Consider the following 14,417-nt stretch of genomic DNA (forward strand, 5'->3'; position numbering starts at 1 on the left):
GTCCTGAGGCCTCTGCCAGGTTCCGCGGGGGCGGGGTCATGCTGCTTTCCTGAGAGCAGAGTGAATAAATAATGGAGAGGCAGGGGGGGCTCTTCAGGGGGAAAGGCCTGGCTTTGGCTTATGTGACTCCATGGGAGTGAGACAGACATCCAGGAGCCCTGTGCCCAGGTGGGGGGCAGAGCTGGGGGCAGGAGCCTGGGGACCAGAGGGTCCTAGGGCCATCCCGGCATTTCAGCCTGGCCCTCACCTCTGAGGTTGACAGAGTTTGTGGCTGAAATGCAGGTGGACTAGAAATGGGTGGGCGGAGGGGTTGCAGTGGGCTCCAGGCTGGAGACTGTGCCCCAGCCTGCTGCCCCTAGAGGGGTGCGTCGTCAGTCCTCCATTTGGGGGGGTAGCCCTGCTGGTGGCCGTCGCAGCCGGGGTTCCCCATGTTGTCCAGAGGCACCACCACCTCATCTGGGTTCGAGTTTTTGTTCAGTTCTACCACGCGCGGCACCACCGAGGACCAGCGATCTGGAGAGGGCATGGTGAAGCGAGGGTTGGTAGAGACTACACGTGCATATATGAAGCACCTACTGTGTACCCGGCACCCCCCAGTGACCGAAAGGGGGAGGTCTTATTATCCCCATTTTTCAGAGGTGGAAACAGGGGCTCTGGGAGGTCAAGGTGCTTGCCCAGGAGCACACAGGAGTAAATGGGACAGTCAGACTGCAAGCCAGTCAGATGCCCGAGCGTCCTGCCCTCCCCACTGCATCTCATACACTTGGCGGAAATGAGGTGCCCCAGGGATTCACAAGCAGCAAGAGAAACAGCGGTCAGCTCATCCAACCCTCCCACCCACAGACAGCAACACTGAGTCTCAGAAAGGGGACAGGATGGCTCAAAGCCAACGAGTGATGAGACTGGCCCAGGGCTCCCCCTCTACGCCCTTGAGTCTGCCTTCCGGACCCCCCGCCCCGTCCCCCGTCCCCCGCTCCCAACGTGTCACTCACCCCTCCGGAGGCGGCCCACAGTGTGCGAGAAGCCGTAATACTGGTAGTTCTCGTTCTTGCCTGGGTCCTCGTTAATGATGCCCAAGTTCTGGTTCCAGTGGGACCAGTTCACCTCGTCCACCCTGGCAGGGCCACAGCACAGAAAGGTCAGGGGTCCCGAGGCCTCTGCCAGGTTCCACGGGGGGGGGGGTCACCCAGACAGCCCCTCTTCCCCACCCCAAGGCAGCCTCCCAGCTCCAGCCTCCCCAGCACTCCCTCCTCCTCATTTTTATTCCGGTGGAATGTAGATAACATGAAATTCGCCATTTTAACTATTTATAAGTATACAAGTCAGTGCATTAAATATATTTCCAAGGTTGTACAACCATCACCACACACTAATTCCAGGTTTTTTTTTAACCACCCCAAACAGAGATTCTGTACCCACTCCCCCTCCGCCAGCCCCGGTTACCTCTATTCTACTTTCCGCCTCTATGAATTTACGTATTCTGCACATTTCATATAAGTGGAAATCATAAACTATGTGGCCTTTTGGGTCTGGCTGCTTTCACTTAGCATAATGGTTTTGAAGTTCAGCCATGTGGTAGCAGGTATCAGGACTTCATTCCTTTTCATGGCCAAGTAATATTCCACTGTATGGATGGACCACTTTAGGCTTATCCACCCATCTGCAGGTGGACACCTTCCTTCTTAATACTCTCACCTCTTATTTTTGGGACACCCTCAGAAAGTCAGGTTACAGCCTCTTAAGCCCAAATTGGCTCAATGTAATTTATCCTTTTAAAAATTATTTTTATTTTTATTTATTTTTCTCACCTGAGGATATTTTTCTACTTATTATTAGATAGAGTGAGAGAGAAAGAGAAAGAGAAAGACAGAGAGAAACATCAATGTGATAGAGTCACATCAACTGGTTGCCTCCCACAGGGGAGGGGAACCAGGGCCGGGAAGGAACAGCAACCGAGGTACGTGCCCTTGACCGAAACCAAACCCGCAACTCATCAGTCCACAGGCTGACGCTCTAACCACTGAGCCAAACTGGTCAAGGCTAAAATTATTTTTATTTTTATTCAACCTCTATTTCTTGAGCAACTGCTGCTATGTGTCAAGCAAGGAAGATACATTCGCTGTTCCCATTTTACAGATGAGGGAACTGAGGCTTGTTTAACTGCCCAAGGTCACAAAGCTGATAAATTAGTCGGGGTTTGAATTTGGGGTTCAAATTGAACAGGACTGACTGGCTGGCCTATAAGCTGGGTGCTATTAGTGTCCCCACTTCACAAATGAGGAAACTGACTTGGCCCGACTCCAAGCATGACTGGCACTCTGTGCTGCCCATCACTGTGCAGAGTGATTCTGTCTAAGAGAAAAGATTGGCCGGGGGTTCCCCTCAGAAGCTGGCATTCCCTGGGCCTCTGGGTAACATCCCAAGCCCTGGAAGCTGCTGACTCCCCTTCCGGCCGATGCACTGAAGCCACCCGGTCGTTTTATCAACCGAGGTGATGCCCTGAGATGAACACTACTTCCAAGTCTCTGCCTCCCCCAGTAAGGGACAGAGGAGCAGTAACCCCGCTGCCGTGTGGGTGGCCCAGAGTGCCTTGGGCCAGCTCTGCCTCATACACTAACTAACCCGTCCAATCCGCACAGCTGGCCTTCAGGGTGGGATTACCACTGTCCCCATTTCACAGATGAAGAAACCAAGGCTGAGACGTGAACCAACCTGCCCAGTCACCAGCAGAACAGAACTGTGGTCGGGACCTTTGTGGCCTCAGTGGCTCGAGACGTCGCCATGGGTGGAAAATGGAAGGGGGCCCGATCCTGAGGGACGGTTCCACCCCACGCTCCCCACCTCACCTGAAGCACCACCTGCGGTCTGGGGTGCCGTCCGAGCTCTTGCCCACGGTCACCATTTCGCCGGAGCGGAAGGCCTTCCTCAGGAACACGGGGAAGGAGCGCTCGATGTCCAGGATGGTGGTGGCCCACTGCAGGGAGGGAGGGCGGCCAGGCCTGGGTGAGCCTCTCCCAACCCGAGCCCACTGCCCTAATGGCAGAAATGCCGACAGGCTGGGGTGGACAGAGAAATAGGTTTTCCAGCTCCCACTGACCCTGGAAACAGTTACATCAACTCGAGTACTCACAGGGGCCCAGCAGAATAGATGAGTGAAGCAGGATCAGATGCAGCAAGCCCGCAGCCCCAGCCCCAGGCCTCATGCACAGCTGTGGCCACTCAGTGTCGGGAGGCACTAGGGAAGGGTAGGGGCAGACCAGGGAGCACAACTAATTCCCATCCACTTGAGCACCGCCAGGCAGGGAGGTGGCCCAGCTCGCCAAGCTGCCAACATTTCAAGAAAGGCCAGAAACCTGTTTTTTGGGTTTTTTTTATCCTCACCCAAGGACATTTTTCCATTTTTTGTTCAGATAGAGTGGGAGGAAGAGAAAGAGAGAAACATCGATGTGAAAGGGACACATGAGCGGTTACCACCCGCACGACCCAACCAGGGCCGGGGACAAACTGCAACTGAGGTACATGCCCTCAGCGGGAACCGAACCCGGGTCTCTCCGGACCGCAGGCCGACGCTCTAACCGCTGAGCCAAACCGGCCAGGGCAGAAACCTGGATTTTTATATGAAATCTCTTCATTTTTAAATTTTGCATTAAATTTTTTAAAATGGCGATACAGAGAAATATAAATCTTTGCTGGTCAAATCCAATCCATGGGCTGCCACTTTGCATATTCTGAGTTACACCCGGCGGGGAAACTGAGGCCGGGGAAGGAAGCAGTATGGATAAAGGTTCATAACAGGTCTGACGTTTCCTGGAGACCAGCCTGCGGAGGATGACCTTGGGGTTTCTCTCTATCACTGCGGCATCTCCTTAAAATGCACGGAGTGAAGGGAAACGTGGATGCCACAGGCCTGGGCCCGGGAAAGGCAGTTTACTGTGAAAACCAAGTTTCGTGACCTGTGGTGACCCAGGCAGGCTGTGACCCCTAGGGCCTCTGCTTCCTAGGATTGCACAGAAACCTCTGGGAAGCAGAGCAGCGCCCCCTACCCCAGCCGCCCTCCCCCCAGTGAAGCTGTATCCACATTGTCTTCCCACTGACCGAGCGCGCCCCGGGGCGGTGGAGCCTGCAAGCCGCCCCTGGGCTCAGCGCGGGCCCTGCTGCAATGCCCAAGCTCAGCATTTCCTGTGCCAGAGCTACTCAGTGGTGCCAGGTGAGGCTGGCTAGGTCCTGTGAACCGGGCCACAAGGTGGATCTGAGACCACCGCTGGCGGGCAGGCGAGAGGCCACTGGAAACGCAGTAGGCGGCTCTGGGCAGTGGGCAGCAGCCTTGGATGCCCATTTTGCAGACAGAGAGGTGGAGGCAGGAGATAACGGCCTGCCAGGAGCGGAAGGCCGGGAGGAGGCGGGTCGGAGGTCCCCATGGAGCGGAAGGCCGGGAGGAGGCGGGTCGGAGGTCCCCATCGCGGAAGGAGAAGGTGGCGGGCGGGGCGGGGCGGGCGTCCTGGGGCTCACCTGCAGCTTCCAGATGTGCTTGCTCTCCTTGGAGACCTGGCCCACCGTCTCCCCCATGAGGGCGATGAGCATGTTGAGGAGCAGCACGAAGGTGAGGATGATGTAGGTGACCAGCAGGATGATGAACACCACAGGGTACTTGGTGCTGCTCAGCATCTCCAGGTCGCCCATGCCGATGGTCAGCTTGAAGAGGTCCAGGAGGAAGGTGCTGAAAGTGTCGCTGTCGCGGCACGAGGGGTACGTGGGCGCCGTGCAGTTGGTGTGGTCCTCGTCGCACGCCTTCATGTTGGCGCACGGGTTCAGTAGGGATACCAGGGCTGTGGGAGGGACAGGGTGGCATTCACTGAGTGTGACCGAGGAGGGGGGAGAATCATTCCCATCCGATGGAGAGCAAAGCTGAGGCTCGGTGACACAGCACAGGCCCACGGTTCCCCAGCACGTAAGCCAAGCCACGGGTCGAACCTGGGTTTTCCCGAATCCAAAGGCCTTGCCCTGCCCACAAACTTGCTGACAAGGAAGAGGTTCCCAGGACCTAGTCCGTGGTTCTCAGCCTGGGGCAGTGTCCCCCCAGGGGAACATCTGGTAAAGTCTTGAGACACGTGTTTGGTTGTCACAACTGGAGGGGGTGCTACTGGCACGTACTCAGCAGAGCCCAGGGGTGCTGCTAAACCTCCCACCACGCACAGGACAGCCTGCCATTGAGAATTATCTGGCCACAGATGTCAACGGCGCCACGGCTGAGAAGCCCTAACCTAGCCAACGTTCCTAGGGGTCTGGGGAGCCTGGAATGCCCGCATCCCGGAGGCCGACGCTCTCATGTTCCTGTTGTCTGCCCAGAAGGGTAGGAGCCGAAACCAGGTACTAGTTCTGACTGTCCCAGAAACCATGCTCACTACAGCCCTGACCCCCTCCAGACACCTCAAACTGATCATGGTGCTCATCCCTTCCCAATAAGCCCAGACGAAGCATCACAGTCCCTTTCAACACAGTTTAGCAGTAACCACTGTCCCTCCAGCACCCAGGGCAGGGAGCATGGGGGACTGAGCCCCTTCAGTCAGTGGGGCATGGACTGCCGTGGTGCCTTCACCCTGGGATTACAGGAATAGGGTTTCAGCTCAGAGGTGAATGCGATTCAGTTGTGTAGTGGCTCCTGAAATGTGTTGAGAAAGATTCTGAGACCCTGTCTGGATTCATCAGAAAAACCATTCTGCGATCCATTAGCAATGTCTGCCATGGGCACAAAAGTGGAGGATAGGAGCACATGTCATGTTCGTGTTACATCAGCCTCAGGCAAGGGATCTAGTGTCCGGCAGCGGGAGAAGCCCTGGGACCAAGCTGACCGCTGAGCTGCTGCTTTAACTGCTAAGCTTCTGCCTCGGTTTCTATACTTAGGACTGCAGTGGGGCTGGACTTGCCCTGAACCCCAAACCACTGTGGAACCCCTGATACTGTCTAGTTCTTTCTAGCAGTTGCACCCTGTCCCTCTCTCCCCAGCTAAGTTCTGGTTCCCCAAAATAACCCACCTAGAGCCTCGCCATGAAGTGGGTTAAAACACCACCACCATCAGACTCCCTTTCCAGTACTGGTCCCCAGACCAACCCCCTCAAGTGCCAATGTGGCCAGGTGAAGCCTGAGTTGGCCACCCCTTTTGGATGCTGGGCATTGAATGGTAGGTCACCCACCCCTGAGGGACCAGCCCAATGTCTTGGTCAGTTTCCCCATCCCTGACCCTTCCCCCGTAGCCTGTGCCAATGAGGTCGCATGGCATCATGACATCATGGAAAAAACATATTGGAGGGAGCCAGTATTGAGCTTTAAAAAAGACCTGGGCTGATGGATGGTTGTTAAAACTCACTCTCCCCCGTGTCCACGCCCCTTCAGTGTGGCTTTTGGAGCTCCTTCTGGCAAGAGGTTTGGTCGGTTTCCCCACCCTCTGAACCAAGGCTGGCCTTGGGGCTTGCTTTGGCCAGCAGAGGGAGGCAGAAGTGATGCTGTGCCAGGGAGTGACCTTGAACACTTCCACTCACATTCTGAGACCCCTCGGACCCCTGCGACCAAGCCCCAGCTAGCGGGCTGGATGAGTGGCCATGGGGAAGAGAGCAGCCCCCCCCCCCCATGCCATCCTAGCCAGACCAGGCAGATGACAGCCAGCTGCCCACTGGGCCCAGACACAGGAGCCTGTCAAGACTGGCTAAATCTTGTCCTGTCCGGTTTGGCTCAGCAGATAGAGTGTCGGCCTGGGGACCAAAGGGTTGAGGGTTCGATTCCTGGTCAAGGGAGAGCACCCGAGTTACAGGTTTGATCCCTGGCCTTGGGCCTTGGTAGGGGTTGTGCAGGAGGCAATCAATCAATCAACCAATCAATCAATGTGTCTCTCTCACATCAATGTTTCTCTCTCTCTCTCTCTCTCTCTCTCTCTCTCCCCCCCTCTCTCCCTCTCTCTCTCCCTCTCTCTCTCCCTCTCTCTCCCTCTCTCCCCCCCTCCTTCCTTCCCTCCCTTCCACTCTATTTAAAAATCAATGGAAAAGTATCCTCAGGTGAGGATTAACAACAACAAATTAACCAAATCTGGTCTGGCTCAGCACAACCACCTAGCCAACCCATGGGCTTGGGAGCAATAAACACATGGTGGTCGTTTTAAGCCGCTAAGCTTTAGGTGGCTTCTTTGCAATAATAGTTAATATGGCAGTTTTACCATTTCCTGGCTTTTGAACTTGGGCAAGCTCTTTGATTTTTCTAAGCCTCGGTCTCCTTATCTGTAAAAGGAGACAACAAAGGCACTTACGTTCCAGACTTGATGGGAGAATTAAGAGGCAGGAGGCGGTCAATTGATGTTCTCTCTCATCGATGTTTCTCTCTCTCTCTCCCTCTCCCTTCCTCTTTCTCTAAAAATCAATAAAGAAAAAAAAAAGAGGCAGAGATGGGCAAGGACTTAGCCCCGTGCCCTGCACGCAGTGGGAACTCAACATACGCCGGTCGTCTTCCCCCACGCATCGTGGCTGCTGTGCTGGCCCAAGTTCACCCACCAGGCCCTGCACCCAGAGCTCACCTGAAGCGTAGCCGATCATGAACAGCAAGTAGACTAGCAGGAAGCGGAACAGGTCTTTGAAGAGGATCTAAAGGCCCCAGAGGGATGACAGAGGCAAAGGTGAGACACATTCGCTTTCCCTAAGCCTCCATCCAAAATCCTTTTCCCAACTGCACCCTGGCCCAGCCGCTGCCCACGCCCTACCCGCTGCCCCCCAGCACCCCGCAGCCTCAGGTCCACGGGCATGGTCTGTACGTGTAAGACTGGTGTGTGTGGCTCCCTCTGGAGCACACAGTTCAGAGAGGCCTTACTCCATACCTTCTGGATCATGATGCTGTAAGTCCCCGTGAGTTTCAGCCCACGCGTGAAGTACAGGGCGTTCATCCAGCCCAGGACCAAGGCAAAGACCATGACGGCCAGGTAAGCCTCGATCCCCGCCAGGTAGAGGGCCGCAGAGACAATCACCAGCACGGAGTAGATGAAGCTGCGGGCAGCAGAGACCACGAGAGGGGCCAGAGGGGAGAAGGGACAGTGAGGCCCTGAAGGGGGAGACACGCCCGAAGCCCTCCAGGGTACCAATCCCAATACCCTCTAGAAACCCACAACGGGAAAAAAGTGGATTCCCCAGGTTCCCCAGCATTCTGCTAACCAGAACGCTGTTAACTGACAATGACCATGTGTAATGGCCCTGAGGCCCTGCAAGAGCCCAAAGGGACGCCCTTTGGAACTGCTACAGAAAGAGTCAGTGGTGTTTGGTGGAGATTTTGTGGCTAAGTGAATTTCATTGTTCTCTAACTACGGGAAAGAGACAAGACTAGCACACTTGCAGTAACTAATCCTGTGCCCGAGGCAGACATCATTAATCAATCGCAGCACTCTTTCCCACTCACCACGGACCCAGCCTTAAGACTCTTCTCAACAGAGCACTCCAGGCAGACATTAGCAATCAATTACCAGTATAAGAGGTTAAAATTCTTTCTATCCGTGGTGTATATGGTAACTCTCTAGCAACTGGAATCTTGCTTGAATCAGAAGACCCTATTGTTTAACACTGACTGGCCTGGTCCTGATTTGGGGCTACAGATGTCCAGGCTGGGTGAATTCACTCCTAATAGAGTCACACACCCCCATCCCCATGTGGATGATGCCCGGGCTCAGCCCCACCTTCCTCACCCAGGAGCTGCCAGCCTGGGACCTCTACTTACTAGAGTAGCTGGAAGGAGCCATCAATGAAGAGAGAATTCACCCCCGGGCACTTCTTCATGAACAGGTCTTTGATCTGGAGGTTGGAAGAGGCAGGTGAGAGAGGAGCCCGCAGGAGTGCAGAGAGGAGGAGGAGGAGGAGGGGAGAGGGCAGAGGGAGGCAGACTGATGTACAGAGAAAAGACAATGGGCTCATCTGTTGGGAAAGGAGGAAAGCAGAGAAGGAGAGCACAGGGTTGGAGGAGGAGGCAAAAGAAGAGAAGGGAAAATATAAAAGGAGGAAGGGGAGGAGGAGGAAGAGAGAGGAGGAGCGGGGAGCTAAAAGAGGTGGAGGAAGGGGAGGCGGAGGATGGGCAGGCTCGGCGGGTTTGGGGGCCGGCACTCACATTGGTGAAGAAGAACAGGACCCCGGTGAAGAGCGTGATGATCTCCCCAGCCAGCCTCAGGTAGTCCACCGTGGTGCGATAAGGGTATGGCGGCTAGGGGCAGGGGACACGCAGGTCCTCACCCAGCCCCACCAACATCTGGCGCCAGATCCAGATGTTCCGTCAACATCCCCAACATCGGGGTCGCAGGAGCCTCCTCCCTCCTTCTCTCCCCGTGGGTGTCGGGGAGGTACCTCCCCATCCCGCCCCTAAGCCTTTCTAGTTCCTCCCACAGGGGACTCATGCGGGCCCAGTTGTGTCCCTGCTCCTGCCCGGCTCGCGGTCACTCACGGTGCCCTCCAGTGGCTGGTAGTAGGCAGTCAGGGTGAAGATGACCATGGCACACAGATAGGAGACCACGTTGATGTAGAAGGAGACAGCCCCGAACTTCCGCCACTTGTCACGCAGCAGCTCGTTGATCGGCTCCACTGCCAGCATCTCGTGGCGGTTCTACAGGAGGCAGGGCAGTCAGGGGCCACCCTCCTTGGGGACAGGCTGACCCCATACACCCTCCCCCACCCGCCACCCTGAGAGCACTTTCTCCTCCTAAGCCATTCCTCAGCGACACAAGGATTCACAGGGGAGTGGAGGGGCGTTCAGAATCAGCCCCCGACTCCTGGGCTCAGCATTCCGGGCTCTGCTCAGCTCTGCCCCAACTTACCTTTCCTGCCTATTCTAGACTCCCAGAACCAGAGCTGGGAGGCTATTCTCATGGTCCCCAGACTCCAGTCTGCAGATGGCACCCCGCTGCCGGCAGCAAAGTCACTTACGTAGCTTGCCAAAAATAAAAGTCCCCGGGCTTCAACCTCAGAAAGTCTAATTCAGGAAGCAAGTTTGGGGAATCTAGCCCGAGAATGATAAATCCTTGGCTAACCACAAGTTTCCAATTATGAACCTGGGGCAGACATCAATAATCGAGTCCTGCACAATAGTTCTCTCTACAGTTCCCCAGGCAGAAACCACCTATCCGAGTTTGCACCAGAGATGCTAAACCTCCCGCCACCCCTGATGGAAATCAAGTCAGTGAGTAATTTCAGGATGAGGGAAGAGAAGGCATCTGTCCAAGCTGGGCTGAGCCAGGGCTGGAAGGAAAACCTTCCACACCCTGGCCCAGGTACCTTCTGCCCCATTTGTACAGCATCCTGTCCCTCTAATGACTCCAGTTTCTTTATAACCATGGATCTGTGCAACTATGTAGCCACAAAGAGGCTATTGCAATATTACTCCTGACAGTTAAAGGCAGAAACAAACCCAAACGACCAAGAATAGAGAAATGGTTCATTAGGATGTGGTACATTTACACGCAGCAATGATACTGCAGAAGAATATTTAATGGTGCAGAACAATGTTCACAAAATACTGCTAAGTGGGAAAAAAAACAGCTTTCAAAACTTCATATAACATCTACTAATGAGACTAGCTGACACATAATGTTTACTCTGTGCCAGGCTGTTCTACAGTGAACTCATCTAGTCCTCCCAACAGCCCCGTGAGATACACACTGGCCTCATCCTCACCCTCAGAGAGGCTGAGTCACTTGTCCTGAGTCACAGAGCATGTAATTTATAGAGCCAGAATCCTGACCCAGTCCTGCCTGCCCCTGAGGCCCAGCCCTTACAACCCTTTCACCCCCCCCCCACGCCCCCAGTGCCAGGCATCGTTCTGGGCATTTAGTTGGCACCTTCTTTTGCACTCAGCCCACAGACCCACTGATTTGGGCCCATAGTCACCTTCCCTGCTTTGAGCCTCCTTTCCCAGAACCTGTCCCCTGCCCTGGCACCCACCTCGATCTTGCTGTTGTACACGAGGATCTCCAGCACGGAGGCCTCTTCCCCGCATGTATCCAGGGAGGAGAGGTCATAGAGCGAGGAATACACGGGTCCGTAGGCCCAGTCCTTGAACTTGCGAGACAGGTGTCTGGTGTCCTCATCCGTCACCTCCCGTCGGATGATGTGCTGAAAGACCTGCATAGAAGGGTCAGGGGTCGTGGGGAGGGGCATTATTGAGAGGACCCCAGGGGCCAGGTGCAGGCCATCAAATGGCACCTGTTCAGAGAGCAGGACAGGGGGAGAGGAAAGTATTTACTGAGCACGTGCTGTGTGCCGGGCCCTTTCCTCACATCACCTTGCTCGGTCTTCCCCTCACTGTCTCGGTTTACAGATGAGCAAACAAAGGCTCGGAGGGAAGAAGGGAGTTCTCTCAGGCCCCACAGGTTCCGCTGAAGCCAGACTGAACCAGGCTAGCCTTAGAAATCTGAGTTTTCATGACTATCATCTGCATGTAATTAAAATAGTAAATAACCTCGTTACTCTGTTAACTCTAGTACTAGCATGCCAGCCCCTCCTGTCCCACTCCTGCGTACACACAGGGAACCCGAGGAACAGAGACGGGTGGCAGTTGCCCAAGGCCACGCAGTTTAGTAAGACAGAGCCAAAATTTATTTGTTTATTTTTATTTATTTTTTTATCCTCACCCGAGGACATTTTTCCATTTTTTGTTCAGATAGAGCGGGAGGGAGAGAGAGAAAGAGGGAGAGAGAGAGAAAACATCAATGTGAAAGGGACACATCGAGTGGCTGCCACCCGCACGACCCAACCAGGGCCGGGGACAAACTGCAACCGAGGTACGTGCTCTTAGCGGGAACCGAACCCGGGTCTCTCTGGACCGCAGGCCGACGCTCTAACTGCTGAGCCAAACCGGCCAGGGCCAGAGCCAAAATTTAAACCCGGCCTCTTCCAATGCCTCAGGACTCTGGTATAAATTGCAATTGTAGTAATTTTTGCTTTATTTTTAATAGACTAATAATGATGCCTATGTTTTATTGAGCACTTACTATGCATCCCAGGCTCTGTATTAAGAGCTTTAAGTACATCACCTCATTTAGCTGACAGACCAGCACTATACCACAAGGTACTGTTACTACCCCCATTTTACAGATGAGGAAACTAAGGCACAGACAGGAGAAGTGGGATGCCTGAGGTCACACACTGGGAAGTGGCAGAGCCAGGCCTTGGACCCGGGCACTCCTGACTCCAGATTTGCTTCTCAACCAGGGCAATAGTGTCCCCCAGGGCACCATTTGGCAATGTCTGGTGACATTTTTGGTTGTCACAGTGGTGGAGGGTGCTACTGGCATCTAGTAGGTTAAGGCCAGGGATGCAACTCAACATCCTACAGTGCACAGGACAGTCCTCACCCCAGAACCATTCAGCGCCGAATGCCAGCAGTGCCGAGGCTGAGAAATCCTGCTCTAGACCTGTGCTGCGAGGCCATGCAGCAGGGTAGGGACCGAGCCAGGCCCCAGCAGAGAGGTACTGCAGGGCTGGAGCCCGGGGCTCAGGTTTCTATCAGCGGCTTATTCTGGCTGGTGGGAGTGGGGCAGTGAGCATCCAGTGGTGGGACAAGGAGAGAGGTTCTGGGATGAAGTTGAGTAGTTTTGCTGGACAATAGGGAGCCACAGCAGGCTCTTGAGCTGGGACATCTACACACGGGGGTTGGCATGATGAGAGGGGGTTGTGCGTATTAATAATAATGAATGCCAGCAGTAGCCCCTCCGGTGTGCACGTGTGTGTGTCCGCAGGGGAACAGGAGTGGGTGGACCACCTGTGCTCCCCTGCCTGCACTCACCCCAATCTTGCCCGTCTTGGCAGCCATCATGAGGGGCGAGAGGCCATCGTTGTTCAGCACAGCCTCCAGGTTGCTGTCAGGGAAGAGGCGGGCACACTTGAGCAGCAGGAGGTCGTACATCTTGGTGACGAACTTGGTGTTCTCGCGGGTGTTGTCGGCGATGGCCACCAGCGCGTGCAGCACGGTGTTGCCGCGGGAGTCCTGCCGCCGCATGTCCGCCTTCTTGTGGGGGTTCTCCGTCAGGTAGTTGACGATGTGGGGCTGGTTGGTGCAGGCAGCCAGCGACAGGGGCAGCTCACCTGTGGACGGGGGTAAGTAAAGGGGGTTCAGGAGGGGACTTTGCCTGCAGATATTTAGGGGACAGACACTGTGATCCTGGACACAGCACCAACAGTGGGAAGGTGTCCTGTGGTGACCTCACGTGTCTGTGGGTGATGCTGGGAAGACGGGGTGTAGCTGTTTGGGGGCATGGCCGTGCAGTTTGGAGGCTGTGAGGGACTTTGTCCCTGAACCCCACATAATACATGCCTTTAAAAAAAATTTTTTTTCTTTATTGATTTTAGAGAGAGAGGAAGGGAGAGGGAGAGATAGAAATATCGATGAGAGCGAACATTGATTGGCCGCCTCCTGCATGCCCCCCACTGGGGATCGGGCCCACAACCTGGGCATGTGCTCTGACCGGGAATCGAACTGGCAACCTCTTGGCACATGGCTTGACGCTCAACCACTGAGCCACATGCCTTTAAGCATGACTTTATTCAAACTTTCATTGCTCCGACTGGGACATGGTGGTGATGAAGTGTGCGCCCCGCAATCTGACCGCTGGCCCCAGCGTACACTGGACTGAAGGATGTATATGAAAAGGTGCGGGGTGCTGACACCCACCGGGATTCCCATTGCACAGATGGGGAAGCTGAGGCTCAGGGAAGTGAGGTGATGCTCTACCCCTCAAAGACAAGGACTCAGTGATCAAGACCGACACATGGCCTGTGTACAGGGCACCCTCTGAGCCCTGGGTGTTTGGGGAGGGGTCAGGGCTGTAGAGACTACCATGTACCTCCCAGTCCCTACCAGGCTTTCTCACCAAAGTAGAAGTAGCCCCCCTCGTCCTTGGGCTGGAAGAAGCGCCCCCGGGCCTGAGCGTGGACGTCGGCTCCCTGGGCCACGAGGAGCTCCACGTAGTGTTTGCAGCGGCGCTCGATGGCGATGTGCAAGGCGGTCTGACCTGCAGGGAGCAGAGGGACAGTCACCAGGGCTCCGGCGCAGAGACCAGACCTGTCCTGGAGCAGGTGGGTGCAGAGTGTGGAAATCGGGGGAGGGCCCTGGCTGGCTGCTCCGAAGGGCAGCAATGGACCTTCGGACAGACGTTCCCTGGATGTGGCACTGCGGACGCACAAGGTCCTAGCGCTCCTATGCCGGGGAAGCAGAATTCTAGGCTCAAAGGGCATCCGACTCGTAGGATCCCTGATGTGGGAGACTTTCAGACTCATGAGAGGAAACACCCACATCGCGGTCTCACAGAATTTTGAACTCAGGATATAAAATTCACGGAATTTGAATCTTCATATCCGGGAATCTGAAAGGTCAAGTCTGATTCGCAGAATCTCAGAATTTAGACCCAGGAG

The 14,417-nt window shown here is 55.1% G+C and overlaps 1 protein-coding gene across 5 annotated transcripts in view; it reads right to left on the reverse strand.

Moving 5' to 3' along the window:
• Positions 1 to 270: 270 nt before the first annotated feature.
• TRPV4 (transient receptor potential cation channel subfamily V member 4) overlaps positions 271 to 14,417 on the reverse strand; it is a 39,246-nt gene continuing 25,099 nt past the window's right edge. Inside the window, exons 5-16 of one of the 5 annotated variants that reach the window (XM_036276502.1) lie at positions 13,877 to 14,017; positions 12,793 to 13,091; positions 10,950 to 11,129; positions 9,457 to 9,615; positions 9,127 to 9,219; positions 8,743 to 8,816; positions 7,856 to 8,021; positions 7,559 to 7,625; positions 4,510 to 4,826; positions 2,847 to 2,974; positions 993 to 1,114; positions 271 to 513 (exon numbers count right to left, since the gene is read on the reverse strand). In XM_036276502.1, coding sequence (XP_036132395.1) covers positions 356 to 513; positions 993 to 1,114; positions 2,847 to 2,974; positions 4,510 to 4,826; positions 7,559 to 7,625; positions 7,856 to 8,021; positions 8,743 to 8,816; positions 9,127 to 9,219; positions 9,457 to 9,615; positions 10,950 to 11,129; positions 12,793 to 13,091; positions 13,877 to 14,017 — 1,904 coding nt within the window. In that variant the 3' untranslated portion in view covers positions 271 to 355. The remainder of the gene's footprint in view (positions 514 to 992; positions 1,115 to 2,846; positions 2,975 to 4,509; positions 4,827 to 7,558; positions 7,626 to 7,855; positions 8,022 to 8,742; positions 8,817 to 9,126; positions 9,220 to 9,456; positions 9,616 to 10,949; positions 11,130 to 12,792; positions 13,092 to 13,876; positions 14,018 to 14,417) is intronic. The other 4 variants (XM_036276503.1, XM_036276504.1, XM_036276505.1 and 1 more) reach the window with 4 other exon arrangements.

This window comes from Molossus molossus, unplaced genomic scaffold, assembly GCF_014108415.1.
Source record: "Molossus molossus isolate mMolMol1 unplaced genomic scaffold, mMolMol1.p scaffold_m16_p_22, whole genome shotgun sequence".
In the NCBI taxonomy this organism is placed as follows: Eukaryota; Metazoa; Chordata; class Mammalia; order Chiroptera; family Molossidae; genus Molossus; species Molossus molossus.